This window comes from Lynx rufus, unplaced genomic scaffold (assembly GCF_022079265.1).
Source record: "Lynx rufus isolate CCGP_SWC_20201006 ecotype Redwood Valley unplaced genomic scaffold, mLynRuf1.p SCAF_13, whole genome shotgun sequence".
NCBI lineage: Eukaryota > Metazoa > Chordata > Mammalia > Carnivora > Felidae > Lynx > Lynx rufus.
This window is the reverse complement of record NW_025814827.1, coordinates 1392919-1416734: the sequence shown is the minus strand read 5'-3', so window position 1 is coordinate 1416734 and position 23816 is coordinate 1392919. Positions and strand designations below refer to the sequence as shown.

At 38.8% G+C, this 23816-nt stretch overlaps 1 protein-coding gene across 2 annotated transcripts in view; it reads left to right on the top strand.

The window, feature by feature from the left end:
• Positions 1-23816, top strand: part of PEAK1 (pseudopodium enriched atypical kinase 1) — a 190073-nt gene that overhangs the window by 152074 nt on the left and 14183 nt on the right. For both annotated transcript variants that reach the window (XR_006961219.1, XM_047074749.1), the window contains exon 5: positions 7065-7810. Coding sequence is in view for 1 of the 2 variants with exons in the window: in XM_047074749.1 (XP_046930705.1) it covers positions 7065-7810 (746 nt within the window). In the remaining variant the exon portion in view is untranslated. The remainder of the gene's footprint in view (positions 1-7064; positions 7811-23816) is intronic.

Here is a 23816-nt window from a genome sequence, read left to right as displayed (position 1 = left end):
AAATGGCCATTTACAGTATTATTGACTACATTCACTATGCTGTATTTTTCATCTCTGTGACTATTTTATAACTGAAAGTTTGTACCTCTTAATCCCTTTCACCTGTTTTGCCTATTCCCCCAACACACAGTACATACAATCTTGATTACTTTAGTTTTGAAGTAAGTTTTGAAATCAGGAAATGTGAGCTCTCCAACTTTTTCTTTTTCAAGATGTTCTTTGCTTACTCTAGTTCCATTGTATTTCCGTATGAATTTTAGTATCATTCTGTCAATTTCTGCAAGAAAACCAGCTGGGATTTTGATAGGGATTACATTAAATCTTCAGAACAATTTGGAGAGTATTTCCATCTTAACATATTAAGTCTCTGATACGTGAACATAAGATGTCTTTCCATTTATTTAGGTCCTTAATTTCTTCAGTGCTGTTGGGTAGTTTCCAGTGCATAAGTCTTGCCTTTCTTTTGTTAAGTTTATTCCTAAATACTTTATTGTTTTTGATGATATTATAAATGGAATTGTTCTTTAATAATAATTTTTTGATTGTTCATTGCTAGTGTATAGAAATACAATTGTTTTATACAGATCTTATATCTTGTAACCTTGCTGAATTGATATATTAGTTCTAATAATTTTTTGTGAATTCCTTAGGCTTTCCTATATGCAAGATTATGTTACCTTTGAAAACAGATAATTTTACTTCTTCTCCAATCTGGATGTTTTTGTTTCTTTTTCTTTCCTAATTGCCCTGGCTAGGCCTTTCAGTGAAATGTAGAATAGAAGTGACAAGAATGGAAATCCTTGTTTTATTCCTGATCTTAGTGGGGAAATACCGAGTTTTTTACCATTAAGGATGATGTTTGCTTTGGGGCTTTCGTAGGTGCCCTTTATCAGGTTGAGAACGTTCTCTCCTTTGCCCAGTATGTTCAGTGTTTTGTCATGGAAAGGTGTTGGATTTTCTCAAATGCTTTTTCTATATCTATTAAAGTGACCATGTAAGGTTTTTTCCCCTCCTTTATTCTGTTTGCATGGTGTATTCCATTGATTAACTTTCAGATGTTAAAACCAAGCATGCATTCCTGGGACAAATCTAAGTTTGTCATGGTGTATAATCCTTTTTATATGTTGCTAGATTCAGTTTGCTAGTATTTTGCAAAGATTTCTGTGTCTGTATTCATAAGGGATATTAGTATCTAGTTTTCTTATGAATGCCCTTGTCCGATTTTGATGTGTAGGTAATACTGGCTTCATAGATTTCAAGCTGGGAAATGCTCCCTCCCCTTCTATTTTTGGAAGAGTTTGTGCAGGATTGATATTAATTCTTCTTCAAACATTTGCTAGAATTCATCAATGAAGCCATGTTGCCCTGGACTTTCCTTTGTGGGAATATTTTAAATTAATAATTCAGTATCTTTTCTTGTTATAGGTACCTCTGTAAGTTTACCACTTAATTCTCTTTCAGCTCTAATTTATTTTTTTAGTCATTCAAGAAACATTATTGAACATCTTTTACATCCAGGCCCTGTCCTGATATAGAGGATACAATAATGAATAAAGCAAAGTCCTGGCCTTCTTAGCATTCTCATTTTTCTTTGTCTCTCTCCTTCTTATGCTGTATGTATATATGTGTGTGTGTGTGTGTGTGTATACATTTTTTTGTTTGTGTTTATATGCAATATAGTTCTGTTCCTTACAAAAAAAATATCTATTTGCTACATGCCATTGGTGGAGAAAGGTGGACCTTAGGTTTGCTGTATGTATTGTGTTAGTTTAGGTCTGGATGTTCTTGGAGAGAGTTGCATGAATGGGAAATGGACTATATTGTCATTACCATCACAGTTTATATTTGTGCCCACCCTTGGCATTGCTACAAGGACATGATTTTCATAAAAACAAACCACCATCTTTATTCATAATCACTCTCAGGTCCGTGCAGTGCCTTCTATTCTATCTGACCTTCAGTAGGAGCATGTATTAGTTTCATAGGGCTGCTGTAACAAACTTCCATGAAGTAAGTGCCTGAAAACAAGAGAAATTTATTCTCTCGCAGTTTTGGAGGCTAGAAGTCTAAAATCCAGCTGTTAGCAAGGCCATGGTTTCTCTGAAGCTCTGGATAGAACCCTTTGCTTCTTCTCCCTAGCATCTGGTGGTGCCATTGATCCTTGACATCCTTGGCTTGCTGCTGCATTCTTCCACTCTCTGCCTCTGTTGTCACATGGCATACTCTCTTTTGTCTCTTTTTACATGATGTTTTCCTCTTTTTATGAGGGCACCAGTCATATTGGGTTAAGGCCTACCCTAGTGACCTGATCTTAACTTGATTACCTCTGCAACGACTCTATTTCTAAATCAGGTTACATTCACAGGTACCAGGGTTTATGACTTCAACATTTGGGGGGAGAGAACGTAATTCATCCCATAACAGAGCATTACATTCTCATTCTGAGATAGTTAATGGAGGCCTCATTATTTTAATAACATTACTAATTATAACAACTGCTATAAAAAGTTCCATAGTGTATTTCTCTTTCTTTAAAAAATAATGTTGGGGCACCTGGGTGGCTCAGTCAGTTAAGTGTCTGACTTCAGCTCAGGTCATGATCTCACAGTTCACAAGTTCAAGCCCTGCATTGGGCTCTGTGCTGACAGCTCAGAGCCTGGAGAGAGAATCCTTTGGATTCTGTGTCTCTCTCTCTCTCTCTCTCTCTCTCTCTCTCTCAAAAATAAGTAAAAAACATTTAAAAAAATAATAATGTCTCTCTCCATTATACAATAAGCCCAAAAGGTGTCATTGATCACACACGTGTATGTTTTTTTAGTATAGTTGACGCACAATATTACTTTAGTTTCAGGTGTACAACATAGTGATTCAACAAGTTTATACGTTATGCTTTGTTCACAAGTGTAGCTACTGCCTCTCACCATACATCACTGTTACAGTGTCATTGACTTTCTTCCTTATGTCTTGCCTTTTGTTCCATGACTTATTCATTCCATAAATGGAACCCTGTATCTCCCACTCCCCCTCACCATTTTGCCCATTCCCCCACTCCCCTTCCCTCTGGCAACCATCAGTTTGTTCACTGTATTTATAGATTTCATTCTGCTTTTTGTTTGTTTAAATTTGGGTTTTTGTTTTGGGAGGGTTAGATTCCACTTATGTATGAAATTGTGTTACTTGTCTTTCTCAGTTTTATTTCACTTAGCATAATACCCTTTGTGTATTATGCTATCTTTGGTTAAATACCCATGTGCAATTACTGGACTGTACGGTATTTCTATTTTTTTTAATGTTTATTTATTTTTGAGAGAGGGGGAGAGGCAGAGAGAGAGGAAGAGAAGGAGACAGAGGATCCAAAGCAGGCTCTGCACTGACAGCAGAGAGCCCGATGTGGGGCTCCAGCTCACAAGTTGCGAGATCAGGATCTGAGCCAAAGTCAGACACTTAACTGACTGAGCCACCCAGCCGCCCCTGCTATTTCTATTTTTAATTTTTTGAGGAACCTCCATACTGTTTTCCCACAGTGGCTACACCAATTTACATTCCTACCAACCAGTGCAGGAGGGTTCCTTTTTCTCTGCATCCTTGCCAAGATGTCATTTCATGTCTTTCTTGTTTTAACTGTTCTAACAGGTGTGAGAGGTGATATCTCATTGGTGTTATGATTTGCATTTCCCTGATGATAAGTGATGTTGAGCGACTTTTCTTGTGTCTGTTGGCCATCTGTATGTCTTCTTTGTACATTCAGTCCTCTGATCATTTTTTAGTTGGATTGTTCGGCTTTTTGTCATTGAGTTGTAGAAGTTCTTTATATATTTTGAATATTAACCCCTTATGAGATACATCCTTTGCAAATACCTTCTCCCATTCAGTAGGTTGCCTTTTTGTTCAATTGATGACTTTCTTTGCTGTGCAAAAGATTTTTGTTTTATTTTGGTGTAGTCCCAGTAGTTTATCTTTGCTTTTGTTACCTTAGGAAGCATATCTAGAAAAATATTACTATAGCTCTCACATTTAGGTTTTTAATTCATTTTGAGTTTATTTTTGTGCATGGTGTTAAAAGGTAGTCCAGTTTCATTCTTTTACAGGTAGCTGTCCAGTTTTCCCAGCAACATTTATTGAAGAGACTGTCTTTTCCCCGTTTTATATTCTTGCCTCTTTCATCATAGATTAATTGATCATATAATTGTGGGTTTGTTTCTGGGTTCTCTATTCTGTTCTGTTGATCTGTGTCTATTTTTGTGTCAGTACCATAATGTTTAGATTGGCAGTACAATTAAAAAAAATTTTTTTATTATATTTATTTATTTTGAGAGAGAGAGGCACAGAGTGCAGGTGGGGAGGAGCAGGCTCCAGGCTCTGAGCTGTCAGCGCAGAGCCCAATGCAGGGCTCAAACTCACAAGTGTGAGATCATGACCCAAGCTGAAGTCAGATGCTCAACTGACTGAGCCACCGAGGCACCCCTGCAGTATAATTTGAAATCTGAAATTTTGATACTTCCAGATTTGTATTTCTTTCTCAAGATTACATTGGCTGTTTGGGGTCTTCTGTGGTTCCATACAAATTGTAGTATTATTTGTTTTTGTTCTGTGAAAAACAATGTTGGTGTTTTAATAGGGATGGTATTGAATCTGTAGATCCCTTTGGCTAATAGGGACATTTTAACAATAATAATTCCTCAGATTCATGAGCATGGAATATCTTTCCATTTGTGTGTGTCTTGTGTTATAGTTTTCAGAGTACAGGTCTTTCACCTCTTTGGTTAAGTTTATTCCTAAATTTTTGGTGCAATTGTAAATGGAACTGTCTTCTTAATTTCTCTTCCTTCTACTTTGTTATTAGTATATAGAAGATAGAAGCACTACTGATTTCTGGGTATTACTTTTGTATCCTACAACTTTACTTAATTCATTTATTACTTCTAGTTGTTTTTTGGTGGAGTCTTTAAGATTTTCTATGTATAGTATCATGTCATCTGCAAATAGTGACAGTTTAACTTCTTTACCAACATAGATGCCTCTTATTTCTGTTCTCGTCTGATTACTGTGGCTAGGATTTCCAGTACTATGTTGAATAAAGAGGCAAGAGTGGACATCCTTGTCTTTTCCCTATCATGTTGAGGTATGTTTCCTCTAACCCTACTTTGTTAAGAGTTTTTATCATGAATGGATGTTGAGTTTTGGCAGATGCTTTTTCTGCATCCGTTGACTTGATCATATGATTTTTATCCTTCATTTTATTGATGTGGTATATCACATTGAGTGATTTGTGAATATTGAACCACCTTGCATCCCCAGGATGAATCTCACCTGATCATGGTGAATGATTTTTTAATGTATTGTTGAATTCAGTTTGCTAATACTTTGTTGATGATTTTTACATCTATGTTCATCAGGAATATTGGCTCATACTTTTCTTCCTTTTTTTTTTTTTTTTTTTTTTGGTGTCTTTGTCTGGTGTTGGTATCAGGGTGATGCTGGCCTTATAGAATGTATTTAGAAGCTTCCCTTCTTTTTCTATTTTTTAGAATAGTTTGAGAAGAATAGGTATTAACTCTTCTTTAAATGGTTGATAGAATTCACCTGTGAACCTATCTGGTCCTGGACTTCTGCTTTTGGTAGTTGTTTTTATTACTGATTCAGTTTCATTACCTGTAGTCAATCTGTTGAGATTTTCTATTTCTGGTTCAGTTTTTGAAGATTATATGTTTCTAGGAATTTATTTCTTGTAGGTTGTTTAATTTGTTGACATATAACTTTTTGTAGTATTCTCTTATATTCCTTTGTATTTCTGTTGTATCAGTGTTACTTCTCTTTTGTTTCTGATGTTATTTATTCAGGTCCTTTCTGTCTTTTACTTAATAAGTCTGGCTAAGGGTTTACCACATTTGTTTATCTTCAAAGAACCAGCTCTTGGTTTCATTGATTTCTTTCTTTTTCTTTCTCTCTCTCTCTCTCTTGTGTGTGTGTGTGTGTGTGTGTGTGTGTGTGTGTGTGTGTGTCTATACATTTATTTCTGCTCTAATCTTCAGTATTTCCTTCTTTCTATTTACCTTGGGTTTTGTTTGTTCTTTTTCTAGTTCCTTTAGGTGTAAGGTTAGATTTTTTTATTCAAGCTTTTTCTTATTTCTTGAGGTAGGTAGGCCTGTATTGCTATGTATTTTCTTCTTAGAACTTCTTGTGCTGTGTCCCAAAGATTTTGGGCCATTTTTGTTTCCATTTTCACACATGTGTATTTTATTGTCTTCCAAATGCAGGTGCTAGAAAGGAAGCAGAGATGATTGGTTCTATAACTAGGGCTTGTAAGAGATGTCCAAAAGTAGTATCACTCAAATCATAGTTTATATACCTTCAAAATACAATAGAAAGTCATAAGACTTTGTGAAGGATGTTTGGAACAGCAGTTGACTACTAATATGTATTGTTCCCTTTATCCCAATCACAAGAATTATACATAGACCAGTTTAAGACTACTGCTAGAATCCATCTCTAGAGTGAAATAAAATAATATGTTTATGAAATTGTATTCATATGTGTTGGATTGAAAATGACAAGTGCTATATACAATATAGGGTAACTTTGGAACCAGGTTAAAAGAACAGAATAGTATCTTTTGATACTAGTGGTTCCATTGCTAGTTTCCATTGTTTTTTAAAATGCTTCCAAGTGTTTTCTAATCCACAAATGTTTTCATCTCTACCCTGTCACAATGTAATTATCTGAGTGTCTGTCACCCCTTCATATTCTAGTGTAGTAAAAATCAGCAATCTTGAGGGCAGGAGTGGAGAACTGAAGTGTTGTTGTTGTTGTTGTTGTTACAACCCATTACCTTGTTCCTCTGGCACATGCTGAGACATTGCTCACATTTTATTGCTCCCACCAAGTCTTAGACTTTTACCTATTTGTTCTTTGGTTGCTTTTCTTCAACCATTTTGAATTAAGGCATTGACTTCTTATATTGTCATGGCCACCTCCTTAAGTTCCTTATTTCTCTTTAACTTTCAATTATGTAACAAGAATAAAAACTTAACTATTATTTCTTTCTTTCTTTTAAAACAATACAGGGCAATCTAGAGCAGCCATGATACCACCCAAGCATCCACGGCAGCCTAAGGGAACTTTGGATGATGCTGTTGTCTTTAGTGGGAAAACAGATGAAGAAACACCTAATGCTTCCCAACCTACACCACCCCCACTGCCAAAGAAAACGATCATAAGAGCCAATACAGAACCAATCCCCAAAGACCTCCAAAAATCTATGGAAACAAGTCTTTGTGTAATGGCTAATCCCACCTATGATATCGACCCCAACTGGGATGCCAGTAGTGCTGGCTCTTCCATCAGTTATGAACTCAAGGGACTGGACATTGAGTCTTATGACTCCTTGGAAAGACCTTTGCTCAAGGAGAGACCTGTCCCCTCAGCAGCAAACAGTATCTCCAGCTTAACCACTCTCAGTATTAAGGATAGATTTTCCAACAGCATGGAGTCCCTATCCAGCCGGCGTGGTCCCTCTTGCAGACAGGGCCGAGGCATACAGAAGCCACAGAGACAAGCACTTTATAGAGGACTTGAGAATCGGGAAGAAGTGGTGGGTAAAATCCGAAGCCTTCATACAGATGCTTTGAAAAAACTGGCTATTAAATGTGAAGACCTCTTCATGGCTGGACAGAAAGATCAGCTCCGTTTTGGGGTGGACAGCTGGTCAGACTTCAGGCTAACTAGTGACAAACCGTGTTGTGAGGCAGGTGATGCAGTTTACTACACAGCTTCATATGCAAAAGATCCACTTAACAACTATGCAGTCAAGGTAAGAAAATATTATAAATTTGATTTTAATCTTACCCAACACACTGTTATTGGGATGGGTCTGTTCTTTCCTCCATTCTTTTATTCAGCAAAAAGTTATTGATCATCTACCTTACACAAGATATTATAATAAGCAGGGGAGTTACTTACTATCTAAAGGGGAAAACAGATATGTTAAGAGACAGACTTACAGTATACTGTATTGCTAAGATAGAGGAAAACAGAATTCTGGAAGCTTAGAAGGACTTTAACCCAAACTTTAGAGGTCAGAGAAGTCTTCTGAAAGTAGCTAATCCTTGAGCTGTGATTGTTTGCGAAGGCTACCTATACAAATGGGTCTGTTATGTCCCTTCCACTCCATGTTTCTGTCTTTATTCTCTAGCAAATAAGAGACACTGGTCTGCCCCTGCTCTATAACTGTTCTGCTTCTTGGGGAGACATTTTTACAGAAGAAGGTAACCAGTATTTGTTGATGTGCCAGGAACATTATTGGTGTTACATAATTTGATCTTCACATCAAGTTTATGAGGTTAAGATCTTTTTATCCATGTGACGGATGAGGAAAATAAAAGATAGGTGAGCTTACTTGCTTAGGGTCACACACAATTAGTTGAGCTGGGATATGCACACAGATCTCTCTGACTCCATAGCCCAACTTACTTTATCCATTATGTCACATATTAATTTCTTAACTGTAGATTGCCCATTCCAGACAAACCACCTCTTCACAAAAGCTAAAACTATTAACATTAAGAATTCTTGCCCAGTTACATTCACTGTAAATAAGCCATAGGCTTTGTCAATGTAACAAATAAAGCATGATCTTTGTTACATTTCCATTTTCATTTGTCTCAAGCTATTTTTTTTTTATTTCTCTGGATTTCTTCTTTGACCCATTGGTTGTTCAGTAGCATGTTGTCTAATCTCCACAAATTTATGAATTTCCCAGTTTTCTTTGTGTAATTTTTGTGTTAATTTCTAGTTTCATACCATTGTAGTCAGAAAAGATGCTTGATAAAATTTCAGTCCTCTTAAATCTATTAAGACTTGTTTTTTGTCCTAACATGATCTGTCTTGGAAAATGTTCCATGTGTACTTGAGAAGAATGCGTATTCCATTGCTTTTGAATAGAATGTTGGGTATATATCTGTTAAGCCCATCTGTGGGCTTATGTGGTCTAATGTTTCATTTAAGGCTGACGTTTCCTTGTTGATTTTTTTTTGGGGGGGGTCTGGATGATCTATCCATTGATGTAAGTCTCCTAGTATTATTGTATTGTTGTCAATTTCTTCCTTTAGGTCTGTTAGTATTTGCTTTATGTATTTACGTCCTCTTAATGTTAGTTGCATAAATGTTGACAAATGTTACAGCCTCTTGTTGGTTGATCCTTTCATCATTACGTAACTCGTTTCTTTGTCTCTTATTACAGTCTTTGTTTCAAAGTCTATTTTGTCTGATGTAAATTAACATTCTAGCTTTCTTTTGGTTTTCATTTGCATGGAATATCTTTTTCCATCCCTTCACTTTCAGTCTTGTCCTTACCTCTAAAGTGGGTCTCAGGGTGCCTGGGTAGCTCAGTTGGCTAAGCGTCCTACTTTGGCCCAGGTCATGATCTCGCAGTTTGTGGGTTCAAGCCCCATGTTGGAGGGCTCTGTGCTGACAGCTCAGAGCCTGGAACCTGCTTTGAATTCTGTGTCTCCCTCTCTCTCTGTCCCTTGCCTGCTCATGGTGTCTCTCTCTCTCTCTCTCTCTCTCAAGAAATAAATAATAAAACATTAAAAAAATTTTTTTAATAAAGTGGGTCTCTTTAGACAGCATATAGATGGGTCTTCTTTTTTTTTTTTTTTTTTTTTTTATCCATTCAGCCACTCTGTGTCTTTGGATTGGAGAATTTATCTATTTACATTTAAAGTGATTATTGATAGGTCTGTGCTTATTGCCATTTTGTTTATTGTTTCCAGAAAGACTGTTTTTGTAGGTCATCTGTTTCTTCTCCTGATCTCTTACTTTGTGGTTTCTTTAGTGCTATGCTTATTTTCCTTTCTCTTTCTTTATTGTGTTTTTGTTTTATGGTTACCATGAGCTTGCATATAACAACTTATAAGTCTGTTTTAAGTTGGTTACAGCTTAAGTTTCATCCCATTGTAAAGCTCAAAATTATTCTTCCCTCCACACATTTTGTGGTTTCTTTCATTTTATGTTTTTGATGTCACAGTTAACATCTTTTTATTTTGTGCATCCCTTAACCAATTGTAATCATAATTATTTTTACTAGTTTGTTTTTCTTTTTTTAAAAATTTTTTTAATGTTTATTTTTGAGAGAGAGAGAGACAGCGTGAGCAGGCAAGGGGCAGAGAGAGAGGGAGACAGAATCCAAAGCAGTCTCCAGGCTCTGAGCTGTCAGCACAGAGCCCTCCAACACAGGGCTCGAACCCACAAACCATGAGATCATGATGTGAGCCAAAGTCAACACTTAACTGACTGAGCCACCCAGGCACCCCACTAGTTTTGTCTTTCAATCTTTATACTAGTCTCATAAGTGATTGATCCCTACCTTTACTATATATTTACTTTACAAGTGAGATTTATTCTTTAATATGTGTTCTTGTTACTAATTAGTGCACTTTGTTTTCAACTTAAACAACTTCCTTTGACATTTATTGTAAGGCCAGTTTAATAGTGGTGAACTCCTTCAGCTTTTGCTTGTCTGAAAAACTCTGTCTCTGCTTCACTTCTGAATGATAACTTTGCTAGGTAGAGTATTCTTGGTTGGGAGGTTTTTTTGTTCGGTTGGTTGGTTGGTTTTTTGGGGTTTGGTGAGTTTTTTTTAGCACTTTGAATATGTAGTGCCACTCCCTTCTAACTTGCAAAATTTTTGCTGAAAAATCTGTTGAGAGTCTTATGGGGGTTCCCTTGTATGTAACAAGTTGTTTTCCTCTTGCTGTTTTTAACATGTTGTCCTTTAACTTGACATTTTAATTGTAATGTGTCTTGGTGTGGGTATCTTTGGGTTCCTCTTATTTGGAACTCTGGGCTTCCTGGATGTCAATGTCTGTTTATTTCCACAGGTTAGGGAAGTTTTCAGTCATTGTTTCTTCAAATAAGATTTCTATCCCTTTCTCTTTTCTTTTTCTCAGAGCACTATGATGCAAATGTTAGACTATGTGATGTTCTCTACATCCCTTAAGCTATCTTCATTTTTTTTTCTTTTTTATTTGTTTGGTTTTGCTGCTCTGATTCAGTGAGTAACACTGCCTTATCTTTGAGTTGACTGATCCTTTCTTTTGCTTCATCTAGTCTGCTACTGAACCTGTCTCATGTATTTTTCCATTCAGTTATTGTATTCTTCAGCTCTGTGGCTTCTGTGTGGTACTTTCTTATATTTTCCATCTCTCTGTTGAAGTTCTTTGTGTTCATCCATTTTTCTCCCCATTCATTATAACCATTACTTTGAACTCTTTATCAGGTACATTACTTATCTCCATTTCATTAAGGTTTTTTGTTTTTGTTTTTTTGTTTGTTTTTTTCTGGGGTTTACTTGCTTTTTTCATTTGGAACATATTCCTCTCTTTTTTCATTTAGCTTGAGTCTGCGTTTCCATACAGTAGATGAAACAACCACCTCTCCCAGCCTTAAAGGAGTGGCCTCATGTAGATGAACCTTGTCATTCAATCCTGCCCCAGATCTTTGTCATCTCTCAAACCTTTGTGCCTGTTCAAGCAGGCTATTATATTTTTAATAGCTCCCAGTAGTTGAGAATATGCCAAGACCCATCAGTGTCCCAAGGGGGAGAATCTCAGCACCTAGACTCAGGCTGACTGAAAGCCAGACCCTCAGGCATCAGCTTTTAAAAATAGGCAAATATAAAAAATAAAAATAAAAAAATAGGCAAATATATATAATCCTGCGGGACTGCAAACATACGCAGATCTGGAACAGGTGCCCTCTGGGAAGCAGGTACAGAAACCCAGGCTCTAGACAAGAGTATAAGTTTTTTTCTGTGTGATACTGGTAAACTGGAGCATGGCAGAGAGAAAGCACCAACATGGTGTCCATAGCCTATGTTCCTGGAGACCAACTCTACAGGCCACTAAATATGTACCAAACCTGAAGTCTGCCCCTCAGGCCAAAGTTCCAGAACAAGCAAAGAGGACTTCTTCACAGAAAGACTAGGGAGTGTACGACCACTGTCTGTGCAGTGCCCTGAGTGGAAACCTGCCAAGAACTATCTCTCTGCTATAGTCCTAGGGGACCCAGGATGCAAGCCCCCTGGCCACCAGAGCCAGGTGATCAAGGAGCATTTTCTGGACAGCAGCCATATAAACTGGGGCACCAGACAAAAACCAGGGCACCAAATGTGTGTACAGCTCCTGTCCAGGAGACACTGGCACTCTGGGGCATGGCAGAGGGTGAGTAGGAATATAGCACCCTCTCTCTGAGGTCTCTGGAAAGGTGTATGGTCAGCCCCATGATTAGCTAATAGGCCTTCTTCACAGAAAGACCAAGCTCCTGGGTTTGCTACCTCTTGCTCTGCCCTGGGGTTGGTAGCTGTTTAAGACCTTTTTCTCCATTGGTTACAGTCCTGTGAGACCCATGAACCCCACTGACTGCCAGAACCAGATGACAGAGAGGTGTTCCCTGACAGCAGTCACAAAACTTGGGGTGTCAGACAGGGGTATAAGCTTTTTTTCTGGGTGATATCAATTATTACAGTCCTATGGGACCAGGAACACAAACCCGCCCTGCCTCCAGAGCCACGCAGTCAAGAGGCATCCCCTAGACAGCAGCCATAAAAATCAGGCCACCAGACACACATAAAAGCTCATTCTTTGGGATACTAGTGCCCTGGAGCCTGGCAAAGGGAGAACATAAAGATCATACCTACTAGTCTTTGTCTCTGGAAAGTGTTCCAGCAGGCTCCTAGTTGTATGTTTCAGATTAGATGTCTGCCACTCCACTGGTGCTTTAGTCTCACACCAGTGCTTTAATATAAGCATTTGAGCCTCCTTCACTTTAAGGCAAGGCACAGTTGGCTGCTTCTTGGGTGGGTAAGTCCCAGCATGTAGGCCCTTTAAGAGCGGTTTCTCAGATTGCCACAGTTTTGTGGGTCTCAGGACACAAGCCCTGTTGGGTTTCAAAGTTACATGTTTTAGAGGCTTGTCTCTCAGGTGTATGTCTTAGAAGTTGGGATGCCAGATGTAGGATTTAAATCCCTCACTTCTGAGGGAGAAGCTCCAGGTTTTGAGTTCTCTCCCTGTTATGGGGATACTGCACCAGGGGTGGATTTTATGGCAAGGTTGTGTCCCATTCTCTCCTATCCATGTCAATGTGGTTTCTTCTTGTTTGCCCAGTCCTCACCCAGCCAGCCTTTGGATTTTTTTTTAAAGAGGAAATTGTTAGTAGAGAATAGACTTTGAAGTCTAAAAGATCCTGGGTTCAAGTCCTGGCTCTGCTACTTACTAGCTTTGTCACAAATTGCTACTCTGAGTCTCAGTTTCCTTAGCTTTGGGTCTGTTTGGCTAAAAGAGAATAAAACATCCCTGATAAGTATTCACTCCTTTCCCTCTCCCTAAGTGTCTTCCCTAGGCTACTTTAAAAGGGTAACAATCATTGAGCCTCAATTTCCTCCTCTTTCAGATGTTTACAATGATAATCTGTGGGATTGAGGTTAGGATCAAGGGAGCTAATGCATGTGAAAGAGCTTTTTAAAACACAGAGTTCTAGGTAAATGCGTTATGTTCTCCATTCCCATAGTCCCTTTTTATTGATTCTATTTCCTGGTTCAAAACCAATTAACATATCTAAATGACTTTTACATGTTAATTTGGCTTGGAAAGACCAGATGGTGTCTTAGGAAATTAATGGATAAGGTAAACAATTGGCCTTACCTGTCTATCAAGACAGAATACATATTTGGAGCAGACCTTCAACTGCTGTCTGCAGCTGCAGCGCCCTTACCACTTAACTGTCTGGTGGTGCTAGCAGAGTGACCCTAGGCCCCAGCCCATACTTTGTAAATTAAACTGAGGGATAGACTGCAGAGAGAGGAGCTGGATTTTAGTTAATACATAACTGTTGAGTCTAAAAAGGCATTTTGAGATTCTGTGTAGCACTCAAGAGCTGTTAAGTCAATTGGGGTTATGGTGCCTCATCTATCTTGGGCTTTTATTGCTACAAGATCACCAATCCAGGATGAGTACCTATTTCAGAACAGGGCATTGAACTATCTGTTCTTTCAAAACAATGGAGAAGTAGGGCTTGACTAACTTTATGTATTATTGCGTGCAATCTTGTCTCTTTCCCAAATCAATGGTGTAGTATTGATTTCTTGGCTTGTAATGATGCAGAAGCAATCTCCAAAGAACAGGTGGCAAGTGGTTATACACTGGGAGTTGTTGGCAGGTTTGGGAAAGGACGTTTTATACTAAATGGTGAATATAAATGTGTCTTTGAAGACTGTTTGGGCATTTCTAGAAGTACCCAATTGATTGTACAACCTTAGAGGAATAAACTACCAGGACACTGTGAACCCTACCTTTGCAGAGGTAAGCAAAAGAGACCAGCAGTTGGCTCACACAAACAGGTTTTTACTGTTTGTCTTCTTAAAATATCCCTTCCCATACTGATGGAATTTAGAGTGGCTAACAGGTTTGACTGTCTCTTGAAGAGACTAAAAGGTCTTTAAAACATTGCAAAAGGAAATCAGTGCTAGAATTTAGCAATTTGAAAGCCAAAGGATGCTATCCCCTTAAATGCCAAGTCCACTGCAGTGATAAAAGTACAAAGGTCTTTACTTTGGGTGTTGTCTTAGTTTGTTCAAATTGCTGTAACAAAATACTATATAGATTGGGTGGCTTAAACAATAGAGTTGAATTTTGTCACAGTTCTAAAAAGTGGAAAATTCAAGATAAAGGTTCTGGTTGATTTAGTTTCTAGTGAGAGTTCTCTTTCTGGTTTGCAGATGGCTGCCTTCTCCCTGTGTCCATACATGGCCAAGAGGGGGATGGAGGCTTGGTGTCTCTTTTTCTAGGGATACTAATCCACATCAGGCCGCCTCCTTGATGACCTTAATTACCTCTTTGTAGGCCCTATCTCCAAATATGGTCCAAATGGGGGGTTAAATTGTGTGTTCAGAGACTCAGTTTCCAACGTTGGGGGAAGGTGCACACTTCTAACACAACAGAAAGCAATTTTCAGACACCAAAAGGGCATCCTACAATTCACCGTGATTCAACTTACCTACCTGGAGACAGCACCATGTCTCTCAGGTTAAGTGTTCAGTCTACCAGACTGCCACCTTCTACAAACAGCAGACACCAGTCACAAACCCAAGTCATTACCTGTGCTTCTGACCAACTGGCTGTAAATCAGAGATTCCCACAGCCCCCTCCTTGGGTTCGAGTAATTTACTAGATCATCTCATAGAATGCAAAGAAGCATCTTACTAGATCACCAGCTTATTATAAAAGAATATAACTCAAGAACAGCCAGATAGAAGAGATGCATAGAGCAAGGTGTGGGGAAAGGGCACAGAGCTTCCATGTTCTCTCCATGTGCACCACACTCCCCAAATCTCCATGTGTTTACCAATCTCTTCAAACTCTGTCTGTTTGGGGTTTTATGGAGGGTTCATTACATAGCCATGATTGATTAAATCACTGATGATTGGCTATTGATTCAATTTCCAGGCACTTTCTCCATGGAGATTGGGGTGGGACTGAAAGTTGCAGCCCTTCAATCATGAGGTTGGTTCCCCTGGCAACCAGCCCCTTCTTTCAGTGGGGTCCATAAGTCACCTTATGAACATAGTAAGAGACACCTTTGTTGCTCTCAATACTTACAAAATTCCAAGGGTTTGGGGAGGTGTGAGTTAAGAACCATGAATGAAGACCATATATATTTGAGAAATATATTCTGGTTATCTGGATGACCTTTTCTTATAAATCACAATATCTCAGGGGTTAGCACTTAACATACTAATTTTGGGACTCAGAATTCAGTCTATAGCATTCTGTCCCTGGCACCCCAAAATTCATGTTCTTATCACATGCAAAATATATTCAGTTCATCCCAACAGACCCAAAGGTCTTGACTCATTCAAGCATCAACTCTCAAGTCCAAAGTCTGATCTAAATATCATCTAAATCAGATATGGGTATAACTCAGGGTCTGATTCATTCTAAGGCAGATTTCCTCTCTAGCTGTGACCCTATGAAACTAGCCAAGTTATGTGCTTCCAAAATACAATGGTGGTCAGTAATTCCACTATTGGGTATTTGCCCAAAGAAAATGAAAACACTAATTTGAAAAGATCTGTGCACCCCTGTATTTATTGTAGCATTATTTACAACAGCCACAATACAGAAGCAGCCCAAGTGTCTGTCAACAGATGAATGGATAAAGAAGATGCATATATACACCATGGAATATTACTCAACCATAGAAAAGAATGAGATCTTGCCATTTGTAAAACATGATGGAGCTAGAGAGTATAATGCTAAGTGAATAAGTCAGAGAAAGACAAATATATGATTTCACTTGTATGTGGAATTTAAAATAAAAACACATGAACAGACGATAAAAGAGACAAACCAAAAAACTCTTAACTACAGAGAACAAACTGGTATTTGCCAGAGGGAAGCTGGGTGGGGGAATGGGCAAAATAGGTGAAGGGGATTAAGAGTATGCTTACAGTGATGAACAGTGAATAATACATAGAATTGGTGAATCATTATACCATACACCTGAAACTAATATAACACTATGTTAACTAAAAGTTAACACTGTGTTAAAAAATATGATGGTGGACAGGCATAGGGTAGACAATTCCATTCTAAAAGGGAGAAATAGAAGGGAAGGAAGGGATGATGGGTCTCAAGCAAGTCCAAAACCTAGCAAGGCAAATTCCATTAGATATGAACACTCACAAACGATCCTCTTTGATTCAGTACTGGCAGCATTGCTCCCATGGCTCTGCTAAGCACCCTGCTCCTCCAGCTCTTTGTAAGGGCCCTGCCCACACTGCCCTCTGTGAGGCCCCATCCACATGGCTCTCTGCCGAGGCAGCCCTACCCTTTGAAACCCAGGAGGAAACAGTCTTGTCTCTTAGATTTGTGATGGGAGTAACAGCCCTGACAATCTCTGAAACACCTTCAGGGTCATTCTTCCCTTTCCTTAAAGAATAATGCACCTTCACAGCTCTATGGATGAGTTATATAGAATCCAAGAAGTCTGACAACTTTCCTTCACTCCATCCTGCTTCTTCTGTCCCTTTAGTTCAAACTAGCAGTGTCTTTTCTGGTGGAATCCTCTCTCATTCTGGCTTCTCCTGAGATGACTGATTAATAAGTCCATGAGTCATACCCCTGATCTCTTTAGAAAAATGGTTATTCAGTCACACCCCTTAGTGTTCCTTTTAGAACTAGCTTTCTTGTTTGTTGCAGTATGGATAGGCTGAGAATTATCCAAATCTTAAAGTCTTGGTTCCTTTTTGCTTAACAATTCTTTCTTCAACTTCTCTCTCCCTTTTTGTGTTTTTACTGTAAGCAGTTAGGAGGAAATAAGCTGCTGCTTGACCACTTTGCTTAGAAATCTCAGCTAAATATACAGTTTCATTGTTCACAAGTTCTGCTATCCACAAAATTCTAGAACATTTTAGCCAAGTTCTCTGTCATTTTATAATTTGTCCAGTTTCTGATAGCATGTTCCTCATTTCTGTCTGATTCCTCACCAGAATCACTCTTAATATTCATATTTCTAACAATAGTCTCTTCATGATTATCTAGGCTTTTTCTGTCATGAATCTCAAAACTCTTCCAGCTTCTACCCAATTCCAAAGCTGCTTCTACAGTTTTGGGTATTTGTTACAGTGGTACTCTACTTCTCAGTACAAAAATTGTAGTCTGCTCAGGCTGCCATAACAAAACTGACTGGATGGCTAAACAGAAATTTATTTTCTCCCAGTTTTGGAGACTGGAGGACTCTCTTCCTGGCTTGTAGACAGCTACCTTCTCACTGTGTCCTCATGTGGGGGTTAAAATGGGGGAAAGAATATGTCATATTAGGAGTTAGGGCTTCAACATAGAAATATAGGGAGGACACAATTCATTCCATAGCTTTATTCTGTTTTTCATTCAGTGTGAATAGTTTTATTAGTTGTATTTGTCTTAAGTAAATTGCTATTATCACAACACATAATAGAGAAAAGTCAATTTGGAGTTAGCTGACATGGGTCAGAATCAGTCTCTGTGTATCCCCAAGTAAGTCATGGTTTTCACATGAATGAATACTACCTGCTCTACCTACCTCATAAGAGTGTTCTTTTCTTAATGTTTATTTTTGAGAGAGACAGAGTGCAAGCTGAGTAGGGGCAGAGAGAGAGGGAGACACAGAATCTGAAGCATGTTCCAGGCTCTGAGCTGTCAGCACAGAGCCTGATGTGGGGCTCGAACTCACGAACCACAAGATCATGACCTGAGCCAAAGTTGGACACTTACCCAACTGAGCCACCCAGGCACCCCCTCATAAGATTGTTCTAATGCATATGTTTTTATGTAGTGAAACCCCTTTCCAGACTATACATATACAATAATGCATTATTATTAACAATACTGAAAAGTTAACTGCTCAACATTTTTTAGACCACTCTTTATTCTTTTTTAAAATTAGGCACTGGTCTGAGTATATTTAGGTAAGTTCTGTCCTTACATGTTTTATTTCTCATTACTTCAAAGATGTAAACATTTTTACTTAAAATTAGGAGAGAAAACTACTAAATGCTAGCATCCTCAAGATTTTTAGCACTGCCAAAAATTGAAAACAAACTGGGTGTCTGATATTAAGGAAACAATTTAATAAATTATGACAATGCCCAATGGAGTCTTTGTGGCCATTAAATGGTAATTATGAAGACTCTAAAAAAATCATGAAAAACAGTTTTTGTAAAATGTCGCATGAAAATAACAGAATACCAAATAGTATGATCATAACTTTTTAAAAACTGACTTACAAAATGGTAATATGCAAATAATTCCTGTTAGAGTGGTGATAATTATAGGTGATTTTGATTTTGTTTTGTTTTTTAATGGTGGCATAATGTCTTTTTGATTAAAAAAAACAAAACAAGGAATTGGAGATTTTAGATCATTTGACACTGAGTCCTTGAAGGCAGACACCCCAAGTTATTCATCCCTATAGTTGCATCCTCTAGCACAAATCACAAGTAGTTCTTATATCATGCCACCCAGCCCTACACACACTAGTTCCTCTCTCTGGACTGCACTTCTGGGAATAGCACTGTCATCTACAGGTGACCTATTTCTGTATCACCCAGGGGTCCTCATTAGAAATATACTTTTGTCAGGGCTGCCCAGGTGGCTCAGGCAGTTAGGAATACAACTTTTGATTTCGGCTCAGGTCATGATCTTGCAGTTCATGAGTTCAAGCCCCACATTAGGCTCTGCACTGAAGTGCAAAGTCTGCTTGGGATTCTCTCTCTTCCCTTCTGTCTCTCTGCCACTTCCCCATTCACACTGTCTGTCTCTCTCTCTCTCTCTCTCTCTGTCTCAGAATAAATAAATAAATTTAAATATATATATATATATATATATATATATATATATATATATATATATATACTTTCCTCAGCCGCATCCCATACCTGCAGAATCAGAATCTCTGGAAGTGAGGCCTGGGAAACTGCATTGTTAACAAGCACCCCAGGTAGCTTTAGCATTTAGCATTAGATAGCATTATAGTCTATCCGAAATAGTATAGTGTACATAATGGGCATTCAACAAATATTTCTTGGCCTTTTGGCAAACATTTACTGTATAAAAAATTGTGATATCTGTGTGGATTTATAGAAGTACATGTGAACAAAACAAAGCCTCACCCTCAAGGAGCTTATATTCCAGTGGGAAAGACAAAGGCATAAATAACTCTTAAACAAGATAAATTATAATGAAGGTTCAGAGTGGTATGCAGAAATGTAAAGACGAATGACAATTAATGAATGAAATAAGTCATTGTTAACATTATCACAGGGCCAATAAAATACGGCCTTTTTTGGGGCGCCTGGGTGGCGCAGTCGGTTAAGCGTCCGACTTCAGCCAGGTCACGATCTCGCGGTCCGTGAGTTCGAGCCCCGCGTCAGGCTCTGGGCTGATGGCTCGGAGCCTGGAGCCTGTTTCTGATTCTGTGTCTCCCTCTCTCTCTGCCCCTCCCCCGTTCATGCTCTGTCTCTCTCTGTCCCAAAAATAAATAAACGTTGAAAAAAAAAATTTAAAAAAAAATACGGCCTTTTTTGTCCACAGTGCAGGAAGAGAATATTGAAAAATTTGGCTATGGAAAGATTTGGGACCACATTTAGAGCTTTGAATGATGAGTTCAAAAAGTTAGACTTTATTTTTGTGGGTTTTTTTTATGTTTATTTATTTTTGAGAGAGATAGAGCGTGAGCAGCGGAGGGGCAGAGAGAAAGGGAGACAGAATCTGAAGCAGGCTCCAGGCTTTGAGCTGTCAGCACAGAGCCCTACACAGGGCTGAAACTCACGAACAGCGAGATCATGACCTGAGCCAAAGTCGGAGGCTTAACAGACTGAGCCACCCAGGTGCCCCAACTTTATTTCGTGTTTTATGGGAAGCCACTAAGGATTTTTAAACAGGGGAATAATATAATATCAATGATTTGGGGGGGAAAAAAACTATGGTGAAATGATTTTGGAAGAAAACTATGATAGAAGAGTCCAGAAAGGAAGCCAGTCATGATGCTATTGCAGTAGTCCAGGTAAGTAATAATGAGCCACTGGACAGTGGGAAAGAAGGGGCAGGTGGTAAAAGAGCTGAAACAGTTGGTAGGACCATATCTGGTGAAAGGCTGGCTGTAGGATGAGAGACAGCCCCAGGAGGAGGGTGCCATCAACTGAAATATAAGTCAGAAAAGCCAGAAGATGAGCTCTTTGTGGAGCATGCCTCTAGGACATCCAGTGCTAGAGAAATGCTGTAGCCAGACAAAAATGTAGGTTTGGTACTCAAAAGGGAGATCAAGACTAGAAATATGGTTACCCAGTCTTCTCGTAGACTTGATTTAGTTCAAACTTTGAGGAATGTATGCTGTTATAGTGGCAGAGTCTATAACATCAAGAAAAGGTCTACACATCTAAGTGACCCAAACAGAAACACAGGAGAAGAAGTAGCAAAGAGCAAGGACCCACCAGTCAGAGTCCAGAATTGCAAAAAGCTTGAACAGCATAAGGAAAAGGCAATCTCTGGTAAACTTTAAGAAAATACAGTCTCAATAATAGTGGGAGCAGATACCAGATGCAGCCAGTTAGAGTAGGGAACAGGGAGGCAGTGAGCACAGCCTACTTTTTTAAGTGTTTTGGTGAAGGAAAGGCCAAATTGATGCCCAGACAATATTTAACCTTCAACTTCTATTTCTGTTTCTTTCATGTCTCCTTTCATCCCCTCATCACCACTTGGTGAGCCGCCACCCAGCAAATCGGACTTGTCTCTGTGGGCTGTGTATTGGCTGGCCTCCAGCCCTTAACTTCCCTGCTCTCTAAATAAAACTTAACATGAATTTAAGCATGAACTTAAAACTTCCCTGCTCTAAATAAAATCTACCTTGCGTTTTCCTCCTTTCAGAGAATCTGGGTAGCCACTGACTAAACACATAATCCCCAAAGTAGACTCAGGTCAACTTTAGAAGAGCCAGCACTCATCATTCATCATCATACACAGGCGGAAACTGAAGCCAGAGGATAATAATTATAGTTGCATAGGGTCACCAGCTCCATGGCAGGCTGCCTCCTGACTCCTACATAGAACCTATCCTATCATAATGATACCTGAGTAGTGGACTGGCCCTGCTATTCCTCAGTGTTATCCCTGAATGGACAAATGACAGCCCTTTACCTATAAGCAGAATGGCCAGTTGGTAAAATTATGACTCAGTCTCAATGGGACATTCTTTTTCACTGCTTTTCTGAGGTCTTTTTATAATAAATGGTGCTATGTGAGGCCACATAAGAAATTTGGATGAAATTACTTTGGGGAAGATGATAAAAATCTCACATAAGCAAAAAGTATAAAATTCTGTCTTATTTTTCCAACAGTTCCAAATTTGGGGTAGTATGTATCTTCTCTTTGTAAAGGAGTCTAAGTCTTTGTTCTCAAGGAACAAGCTCACAGAGCCCCATGAAGATGTGCATGTCCCTGTTACAACTGTGGGCTGCTTCCTTCCGTTTTTTTAAATGTTCTATTTATTTATTTTTAATTTTTTTTAATGTTTATTTATTTTTAAGAGAGAGTGAGACAGAGAGTGAGCTGGGGAGGGGCAGAGAAAGAGGGAGACACAAAATCCGAAGCAGGCTCCAGGCTCTGAGCTGTCAGCACAGGGCCCAGTGAGGGGCTCGAACCCACAAACTGTGAGATCATGACCTGAGCCAAAGTCGGACACTTAACTGACTGAGCCACCCAGGCGCCCCTGCTTCCTTTCTTCTACCAATGGCAAGAATCTTGTTAGAAGCTTGTAATAAGTGGAGGTGAACTGTGGACACCAGCATCCTTTATTGCATTTTGACTCCACAGAGTCTCTGTTTATCTCATTTGGGTGGATGCTGAGAAAGCAAGACACTAAATGAAAAAGCATTAACAGGAATAACTGGTAGGAATTTACAACTAGTTCAGACTATAGACACAGGCAATTAATTACTGGCTTAGTAATAAGGAAAGAAGTATAGAGGGGAAACACTTCCACTTTCATCCTTCAGTACAAATATGTTCAACATTGAAACTTCACAGAGAGCCATTGACCAGTGGCCAGCTATACACACCCATAGCCATCATAGGTCAGTGCCCACTTCATTTCAGGACTGAATGCATACAGAAATTCCTAAGAGTCTCAACTGGGAATTGGTTTAGGAAGGAAGGGTTTGGTGTACACGTGTAAATCTGGAATCAAAATGAATTGTCTAGGAGGAAAAGGAAGCCATAGCTTTCATTAATGAGGTGAGAAAACATAGTTGGGAATTATAAGTTGGGATTCAAATTAATTGATTCTTAATCTGGGCCTGAGTCAGTTATTGAACTGCTCTGTACTTCAGTTTCTCTAATGTAAACATCCTGGGTGTCATTCTCTCAGCCTAAATTACTAGCTCGGAAACACGAGTGATTTCATTTTGATCCGCATTGCTGAGTAAGAGCATCAAAAGATTTAATGGGTACATGCTACAAATAAAATAGTAAAATCTTACACAGTTGCCTTTTTGAATTTCTCTCTAGACTCCAAAATGGGTTTCTTGGGCAGATGAATATTTTTGTAGCAACCCAAGCTATAAATTACCTGGCCTACCTGACAGGTCTCATAGCAGATTCCTACAGCATGGAATGCTGACTACCTGGGGCCCAGATGCCATTTATATTTTAAATACTTAATCCATTTTTAATATGTTTGTAACAGCATTGAGTGTGTGGGGATCTTAGCTCTGTAACAGCAAGTAAAGCAATACTCCTTCTAGGTAGATCAAGGATTGAGGTCAATACAGGTAATCAGCCTGTATTCTTAGAGCAAGGTTATACCATATACTGGATATCTATGGCACGTTTGCAGATTTTCGTTTTATGCTGTCTCTCATTTGCAGTTGTGTTTTTGTGTAATGGGACAATATAGTACAGACGGTATAGTGTGTGTGATCTTCAGTGTTTCTCACTTTTGTTCCTCTGCAATTCATTCCCTGCAATACCCATCTCACTGAAGGTTCACTGAGGGGCACTGTAAAATGTATGGTGTGAGATGGAAATGAGACTCCCTACTGATAAAGTGGAAGTAGGCTGAAGGCATCCTAGGCCAACTGGCTCATCAATGGAAAAATAAAAGCTAATGTGGAATATTTTTGAAGGGTCCTAGATTTTGTAATTATTGCTTTCTTTGGGGAAAAGGAGAGAAAATTGAATGGAATGATGAAGAGCACTATCATTTTGTGTAGGTTTGTGCAGGGCAAAACC